Raw genomic sequence first — 8,593 nt, 5'->3', positions numbered from 1 at the left:
TCACTTCAACCGCAAACTACCATAGAAACACATACATAGCAAATGAAAGAGAGGGCTACAGCAAGGCCCTCTTGATTCACTCCGTGAGTCTGGAGTTCCTTGAACCAGCATCTTCAAATTATGATGTGCCCCAACCATAGAGTCAAGGTTGTCTACCATAGTGCCCAAAGTTGTCTAGACCTTGTTTCTTGATAGAATACTGCCGGATGTTTCAGTCTGTAACATATCGTGCATTATAGATGTTGGTGGAGTCTTCTGAATACGAGTTTTTGGAGTCGGCAGAAGGCACAATTTTCCCGGAGGTTTTGTGGTCTTCTTTACAACCGGTAACGGAGGAAGTAGAGCCGTATCCACCACCTGGAGATTAATTTAGTGTGTTGGTGGAGTCTTCTCAATCCAGATGTAATCGAGGTTTCTATACCACGTGAAGATCGTCGCTGTCAACTAGTGATCGGGTCCTACGACCCGATAGGAATTGTTCCGGTCGAATCGTAGTTACAGCAAAGCAGGTAGGTACAGGTTGTCGTGAGTGGGTTACGACCTCGGTATCTGGTATCCGAACGGTTCCGGGTCGCTTACAGATGGCTCCGACCCGGTAGATTCTGGTCAATTCGCCCATCACTACTGTCAAGTGATACTCTGTCTCCCAATCAATCCTTACAACCGTCAGGCAGAGCCTCCAGTACGTAGGCACCGTGCCTTCTTTCCCAAGAACCGATGTAGAACACCGGCTATCATTACTCCGTATACAAAACCTAACAAAGGAAAATGGAAACGTTCCTGGAAAATACGTTAATCTTTCACTCGGTACGCGAGCCTTTAACGGACCGTTTATTTCATAACATTTTAAAGTGATACCCTTCATCGGTGAGAATCAATCAGACCTATAGGTGTTACTTCTTTGCAAAAAAGCTCATAATTGAGCCTTGCTTCGTTTTCGGTGTTGGCGGCGTTTCCTTCTTCTCTGCGGAGGACGCTTTGCCCTGGGTGCTGGCGGCTTTTGGTTTCGTGGCGTCCGTCGGTGTAGCCGTTTCCTTTTCCGCTCCAGCCGACTCATCTTCCGAAACCATTTCGTAATCCTTCACGGTGACTGTAAGGCAAAACATATTGATTAAAAATCCCACCCCAACTTTTTCGAACCCTTAAAGGGTACACGCACACACACACACACACACACACTTACTTAAATAACCCTTCTCATCGGTGTAGGTTTTGGTGATCAGCTTCTTAACCTTGCCCCGGTTACGGTTCACGCTGTTCGAATCGTTCTCGACGGGCTTTTCTGGCGAAAGGGACGGTTTCCGCGTTTCCTCCTGCTCCGTCTCCTTCTCCGGCTCGTCACCCATTTCCTCATCCTCAAACTCCACCAACCGTTCCCTTCGCTGTTCGGCCGCTTCCTTCCCGTCCATTTCGTCGTCGCTGGACGAGTCGCAAATTTCCAGGATGCGTGATTTCTTCGACGGATTCGAAGTCTTTTTGCGCTGCAGCAAAGGTTTCTTGTTCGGGCGTTTCTTACCATCGGCCCGCTTCCTATCCTCCTGGGGTGTGTTCGGGATGACGTCTTCGTCTTCCTCGGTGGCCTCATCATCGTCATCGGTGTGGGTACGTTTGCGTGTTTTTTCCTCCTTTTTCACCGGTTTCGTTTCCTTTTCCACCGGTTTGATCGGAGCAGGTGACGGTGGTTCCTGTTTGATGGGAGCTTTCGGAGCAGCAGCAGCAGCAGCAGCAGATTGGCCGGGTTTCGCAGAGAAAAACGATGATATGGCTCCCTTCCCTGTAGCGACCGCCTTTTTCGTATCCTTTTTCGGTGATTGCGTTTTCGGCGAAGCTTTTGGTGGTGAAGCCGTTTTCGGTTCCGCCTTTACACTGACCGACGGTGTGGCTGGTGTTGATGGTGGTGACCGTTTCTCTTCCTTCACCGGCGGTGCTTTACTGGCCATCGCAAACATGTTCGATTTGGAAGGTTTCGGGTCCGGCTTCGCCGGCGCTTCCTTTGGGACTGGGTTTTGGGTGGCGGCAGTCGCAATCTGACGCTTTTCGGAATTCAACCGTATGTTCATCACACTGAACTCGTTATCGTTCACCACGTTCAGTGGCCTAACATCCGACGCAATCTCAACGGAGTACAGCATTTTCGTGCACCGGGGGAAGGTTTTGCTTACTTTTTCCATTCTTTCTGTGTTGGCCAGCTGAAAGTGGAAAGATAAGGGCAAACTATAGCCAATGCTGCGTGGTGTATAGGGTGCACCAACAGGTTACGTACGGTGAAGAACAGGTTACCATTTTTATCAATCCCACGCACGACGTACTCCACCGCAAGCTTCTTCTGCCCTTTCTGCTCTTCGAGCCATTTCTGGAGCACCTCCAAAGCCTGTTTACTGTCCAAACTCCACGTGTTACTAATTCTCCGTGTAGTAATCTAGAAAAAGAGAGAGAGCGAAATTAAATTGTTAATGGCGTGGTTACTCCGCACCGTTAACGACACGGCAGCATACGGACTCACCTTCTCGTTAGCATCAAACACGATGTGACCTATCTCACGGTGACACGTTTTCAGCAGCTCGGCATCCATGGCTAAGGACACTTAACAAACCCAAACACCCCAAGCTCTGCTGAAATTAAGTATTTAGGTTAAAGATTTACCAAACAATACCGAACGGGACACAATCAAGTGAAGCACAAATGCACAGCACAAATTATTCGCGCAATTTTTCGCTTGTTGTGACAGTACGGCTGTCAAGCGTTTGTTTACATTTGGGAAGAGGGGCGCGCTGACAGATTGGCGAAATGCGCGATGATAGCGTCATCTGTCGGAAAATCGTTTGAACTAACGATTTAAAATTTAAAATTTTGAATTCGAAAGCAACAAATAATCTGTTAAATTGTTTTTTTTTTCATTTTTATCCCCAACCTATACCGATAAGGAACGGAGGAGTTTATTGGGAAATGCAGGAGAATAATTTCTACGAATAATGCAGCATAATGAGTAATCATGGTTCATTGAAACGATCTGAAACGGCCCAGTAGTAGTCCTCCACGAGAGCGCAACGTCGACAACATTTGAGGATTGCGGTCGTCAGGAATATAGAGAACACATTCCTGGTTTCCGGAAATAAAAACTGCAAATGACTTTACACCACACATCCTATACACGAGAGCTGCCAATTTATATTTATTTATTAAATCCACCTGTTCCGGTTGCAAGTATCGTCCGTACAATAATTACCTAAGCTCCTCTTTCCCCCAACACGTATCTCACTGCGCCATCCCAAAAACGGCACAGAATTGGTCAAAAGTGTATGTGTGTGTTTGTTTGAATAGCATGCACACTAGCTGAAGAATTGTTTTGGTTTACTTTCGCGTAAATTATCTACCATTGTGTCGCTTTGCCTGGAGCTTGGTGGCATTTGCTGGCGTTATAAATTTGTCTTTTCGGTTTTCTTTACACGATTATATCATAATGTATCCTTCCCGCGTTGCTCAAAGCCTTCGTAATTACACTTTAAGGCGCACACGCGCGCCACAACACCGCAACGCCACAGTCTTTGCACATTGCCAGCTTGGCCTTGGAGCTACTTGCCTTTGCCGTGAGCAAGCTTGCACGGAAACGAACGTTTGAAGATGCCCTACTAAAACTAAAACGAAGCAACAGTGCCCTACCGCACACAACACAACCCTGGCCCTGAAACGTATAATACTAGCGTGTTGGTTTTTTTGGTATGAAATGATACAATGCAGTACTGCAGTGCGGTAGTAGCGGTGAGTGTGGCAATAGTAGTAGCGCAGTATTACTTAAGTAAACAATCAGAATAATTCTACTACTGGTTCGACATGTAGGAAAAAAGCATTTTAATACAGTCGTTGCAGCTGAATGTTGCCTCACTGTACCTGTATGAGTCAACCAACTGTTATCGCTTAAGCATGCATTATTGTGTCAAGGGCAAAAGTAAGATAACATAAAATCGAAAGAGGTGTTTGAGCTGATTTTGAATAGTTTTTATAATTCAAGCGTACTGTGTGTATGTGATTTGAATAAAAATTAACCATTGAATGCAATTTTATCCCCAGCTTCACGTGTGTGAATCCCAAACCTAAGCAGTAAAATGCAGTCCTAAGCGACGCAGATTGGTGATTTAGAGGCAACATTCAACTGCAATGACTTTAAACCATAAAAAAGCATTAGCAATAATAACTGTAGCTGCTTACCAACTTCCCCGCCAATCCAGTGCCGGGAAAATTCTAAGGCCGGAAAGAAGAAGTAATGACTAAAATAGCTTAAACTAATCGCACAACCGAAAACCAAAAAAACTCGCAACACATTTGGCAAGCGAAGGAGAATGGCTCATGTGTGCGCTCAGCGGAACAGCTTGAAACCCCCCGAAAGCTCCACATCCTACTACCAACAAAAGCAAACAAAAAAAAAAACGGCCGCTAACCGGTTTCGTCCATGGGTAAATAAAATCCCTCCACGCTGTGTGCGAGAAAAGCTCTGCAAAAACTGGAATGGAATGGCCCTTTCGTAGGGCTACTTCAACCAAATATCATCCATCGTATCGTCGTGCAGTTCGGCCACCGGCATCGCCTTCAGCGTCCGCAACGTTTCCATGTAGAACGTTAGCTCCGACACGACGACACCGTGCTGCGGGCCACCGTTGTTGGTGATGTTGTTCCGCAGCAGCTGCTCCCGCAGCTTATCCTTAAAGTTGCGCTGCACCGTCCGGTAGATGGCGTGCACCTGCTTTTCCGGCAGGATCGGTGCAATCGCTTCGTGCAGCTTCACAAACTGGCGGCTAATGTTGCGGAACGGTTGCGACGGGACCGGGGGCCGGGCGTCCCAGTTGTTTAGCTGCCCGGTCACGACGTCACACACGATCGACAGGACCTTGTTCTCGATCTCCTTAATGTGGCTAACGAAATCTTTCTCCACCGAATCGTACCCGACAGCGGAAGAGGAGGAGGTGGTGGTGGCGGCGGTGGTGATCGGGTGCGATCCGCCATTCGTTAGTGGTCCGGCCGTTCCGGAGGTAGTAGTGGTGTTGTTGTTGCTATTGACTGATGATGTGCCGGGGCCGTCAAGCGACCGGAAGTGACGTTTTACGTGCGGCAATAGCCAAAGGACTAGTTCGAGCGCCCGCGACACGAGCGCCAGATTGCTGCTGGTGATGGTTTTAAGGCCTGCCACGTGTAGTGCCCCAGCGCCCAACACTAGCTGACAGCAGCGCGAGTTAAACATGCGAAGCAGATCGACCACGTTCCTTCCCAGCTGGGGTGCAATTACGGGCAGCTGTGACGCACAGCGACAGTATTCGGAAACGATCTGTACCAACAGTAAGGCGGCTCCTACCAGCGCGAACGGTTCACCTTCGACCTTCAGCACGGATTGCGGCGGCGAAGGCGTCCCACCGTTCGTTTGGGCCGGTGGTTTGCTCCAGTGAAAGTCCCCCCGAGCGATGCAATCGATCATCGTCTGAAACTCGGCCGGAACTTCGGCCTGCTTCCAGCGCTCGCTGTCCAGCAGGAGTGCTAGCTTCGATTTCCGCTCCGTGTGGAACTTTTGTGCAAATCTGTTGCCCTGGGCGCAGAGCGCCAGCTTCAGCGGGACACTCTGCACACCGCACGCCTCCTGACACCCGTCCGTAAAGCGCTCCACTATCTGTGCCAGCTGGCCGATCTGGTCCGCGCTGACGGAGCTTTTCTCCAGGCTTTGGTTCGAGACGAGGTTCGCACAGCGTTCGTGGCAGTAGTTGCAAACGCTCTGCAGCAGGTTGGCCAGCTTATCCTGCACCACGGTATAGTCCGGTGTGGAAAGAAACGCTTCCGTGTCGATGAAGCTCACATCGTCCGTAAGCCGGCCGGCACTGGCGTCGGCCGTCTGCTGCATCACGTCATGCACGGCTCGGATGCGGCGCAGCAGCTTCAGCAGCGTGCCCGTTGCACTTTCCAGCAGCAGAATCCACTCGGACAGGGACAAACTTTGCGCTTCCTCGCCGGCCCCGGTGAGACAAACTTCCGCATCGCCGGAAGCGATCACCTCGATCACGAGCTGCTTCACGATCGCCCGCACCGTCGTGATCGCTTCGTCCCGGTACGTGTCGATAAAGTCGAGGCTGCGCTTTCGCAACAACCCGGAAATGATGCATATCAGCTTGTCCTCCTCTAGCACACGCTCCTCGCCGGGTTCGCCGTTCGCGAAGGGCCGGTTCAGATCCGCCGTCGAGTAGCGTTCAAAGTCCGTTTTAAGCATCTTATCGATCAGCAGCTCCATCTCGCACAGCTGCGACGGAAGATGCCGAAAGCAGTGGACGCCCGTCAGCTCTTGGCCCAATATTTCCTGCGTCGTGCTGATCAAATCCAGCGCCGCCACATAGTCCTGCGTGCTCAGCAGCAGCTGTATCATCGGTTGCGTTTGATGCACGGTCGACATCAGCTTCAGCTTCTCGAGCACCAGATTGTTGTTCGACCGGATCCGTTCCGCCCGGATCACCTGGAGCGATTCCTTCACAATCATATCGTCGATCTGCTTCACCTTGCCTCGCAACCGTTTCACGTTCGCTAGCGCCTCCGTCATCTGCTCCATGATCGCGTCCTGCGAGGTCATCGCGTGGAAAAAGGCGGACGATTTGTCGGCCACCTGTTTCGCGATCAGCACCTCGACAATGTCCAGATAGTGGCTGAGCCGTTCCTGCAGCTGGCGGCTCGATTGGCGCGTCTGTTCGCCACCCTCCGTCCCGATGCCGGCGAATGCCGCCGCAAACGTGGCCGGACGGTGCAGCTCGAGCTGTTGCTTCAGAAACACCTCCGGGATGTCCTTCAGGCTGGCCGTGGCACCGTTCGGTAGGCGATCGCTGACGAGCGCCTGCTGACTAGTCGCGTTCGCCGTCGGCACATTCGCGATGCGCGTGTGCACCCGGTACCGTTTGCCGATCCGCTTCAGGTACGCATCGAACGCTTCCCACCGGATGTCGGCGAGCCGGGGCGACGGGGCAATCGACGCACCCTCCACGAACGCGTCGCCCCATTTTTTCGTGAAAAAGCTCGTCTGCTTCCCGCGGCTCGGATCGTTCAGTACGGCGGGCAGGTTTTGGGCGGCCGAAAACACCGACCACTTGACGTGCGGTTCCCTCTGCTGGGCGTTCACGTGGCACCGGGTTACGTGCATGTCGTAATCACGATCGCTAACACCGTCCAGCGGCAACGAGGCGCACACACCGTTGTACCCATAGCGGCACACGTACGAGCCACCTTCCACGGTGCAGTGCTGCTGGCGAAGGTGCCTGCGGACCAAGAGGTGGGGGGGGGGGGGGAGGGAAAGTAGAGCAGAGCAATGAGTGAGCAGGGGGTTAAGAAATGTACAAGGAGAAGAGAAGGAAAAACAATAATACTGATCAATTTCTCCGTACGAGAGCGAGGGTACGGGACGCCGAAGGGGTTTTCGACAATTGGTGCTAATTAACCTCCGGTTACTGCGGAAAGATTCACAGTTGACCCCGGGGTTCGATACACGCTATCAGTAACGTTTTACTCTCCCGGATGTGTGTGTGTTTTTTCCCTTCTACCCTACCTAACAAACTCTGCGGTATTTTTGAACAAAAACAGTTGCTGCTGATGCTGATGGGGTGGCTGCTGGTCGTATGATGGCCACTGTTGCTGCTGCTGCTGCTGGTGCTGGTGCTGGTGCTGTTGCGATGGATCACCCCGGGTCGATACGGGCGATAGGCAGTACTGACAGCTTTGCCAAGGCGGAGGTTCCTTCAGATCGAAACTTCCCGAGGTAGACTTTGCCATTGGCACATATTGTTGGAACGGGAAGACTCGCCGCCCGCCTAAAAAACACACACACACGCACTATCACACACACGAGCACGCACGCACGGTGGGGACGATGACAAGCTGGAACCACCCGCTCTCTGAGTGGGGTGAGACGGGCTTTATCAGCGCAAACAATAAACGGTAAGCGGTCCGGCAGTTCGGTCGACGTGGGACACACGGTACAAGTAAATGATACGAAACGACCCAGTGCAGAGGGGATTGGCAAAATACACACAACGTATCAAAATTCTTTCAGCTGACACAACACCGATTTTTTTGTTTTGCTTTGACACTAATGACGTGAGCCTATGTGTATGGTTTCAAGGTGTATAGAGTGGCGGTGGGTTTGATTGTACAGGCGGCGCTCAAATTACGCATCCGACAGATAATATATTGAAGGAAAATAGTAAAAACTGATTGCGAGATGATGATACAAACTCCTTTGTGACTCGTATTCGCGAAGAAAATACTGCTGGACAGAAGTATTCATCAACATTATTCGCGCTCAATTTACTTATCCAGATCATATCATCAAAGACCTTGCTCGTCCCTTTTTTGTGATCGAATTATGGCGTGGATGTATCAACCATAACTTTACTAGTCGGCGTCTCTGATCATGACCTACTTTAGAGGATTTATTCTGCTAATTACTGATTGATCGTCTTCAACGCAGGATTGAACCAAATAATGAAAAACTATTCATGCAACAACTCCTCTCTGTGATTGTGATGAAGTGTTTCATCTTTTTTTAGAGTTCAAAAATTTTGTTGCACAAGTGTATTCA

The 8,593-nt window shown here is 50.6% G+C and overlaps 2 protein-coding genes and 1 long non-coding RNA gene across 3 annotated transcripts; 1 reads left to right on the top strand and 2 right to left on the bottom strand.

The window, feature by feature from the left end:
* The first annotated feature begins 5 nt into the window (after positions 1-5).
* Positions 6-4,440, top strand: LOC118514710. The gene is made up of 2 exons (XR_004906690.1): positions 6-509; positions 2,925-4,440. It is a non-coding gene; the product is annotated as an uncharacterized LOC118514710 (long non-coding RNA).
* LOC118514706 (neurofilament heavy polypeptide) lies at positions 789-2,746 on the bottom strand. The gene is made up of 4 exons (XM_036061779.1): positions 2,504-2,746; positions 2,264-2,419; positions 1,184-2,189; positions 789-1,090 (listed from the first exon to the last, which is right to left on the bottom strand). Exons 1-4 carry the CDS (start codon positions 2,570-2,572, stop codon positions 894-896), a joined length of 1,428 nt encoding a protein of 475 aa, XP_035917672.1. The 5' UTR covers positions 2,573-2,746; the 3' UTR covers positions 789-893.
* Positions 3,144-8,112, bottom strand: LOC118514705 (vacuolar protein sorting-associated protein 54). Its single transcript, XM_036061778.1, has 2 exons — positions 7,562-8,112; positions 3,144-7,274 (listed from the first exon to the last, which is right to left on the bottom strand). The coding sequence occupies exons 1-2, from the start codon at positions 7,783-7,785 to the stop codon at positions 4,526-4,528; spliced, it is 2,973 nt and encodes a 990-aa protein (XP_035917671.1). The 5' UTR covers positions 7,786-8,112; the 3' UTR covers positions 3,144-4,525.
* Positions 8,113-8,593: the final 481 nt, after the last annotated feature.

This window comes from Anopheles stephensi, chromosome 3 (genome assembly GCF_013141755.1).
Source record: "Anopheles stephensi strain Indian chromosome 3, UCI_ANSTEP_V1.0, whole genome shotgun sequence".
NCBI classification, from domain to species: Eukaryota; Metazoa; Arthropoda; class Insecta; order Diptera; family Culicidae; genus Anopheles; species Anopheles stephensi.
Note: the sequence above shows the minus strand (reverse complement) of the source record. Positions and strands in the feature narration are given on the sequence as shown.

Excerpts from the sequence above, each read along its gene's own strand:
- LOC118514705 (XM_036061778.1), bottom strand. The coding sequence starts at position 7,785 with ATGGCAAAGTCTACCTCGGGAAGTTTCGATCTGAAGGAACCTCCGCCT. Across the intron at positions 7,275-7,561 it reads AATACCGCAGAGTTTGTTAG|GCACCTTCGCCAGCAGCACT; the intron begins GTAGGGTAGAAG and ends CTTGGTCCGCAG.
- LOC118514706 (XM_036061779.1), bottom strand. The coding sequence starts at position 2,572 with ATGGATGCCGAGCTGCTGAAAACGTGTCACCGTGAGATAGGTCACATC. Across the intron at positions 2,190-2,263 it reads ATGGTAACCTGTTCTTCACC|CTGGCCAACACAGAAAGAAT; the intron begins GTACGTAACCTG and ends TTCCACTTTCAG. Across the intron at positions 1,091-1,183 it reads CGATGAGAAGGGTTATTTAA|TCACCGTGAAGGATTACGAA; the intron begins GTAAGTGTGTGT and ends TTTGCCTTACAG.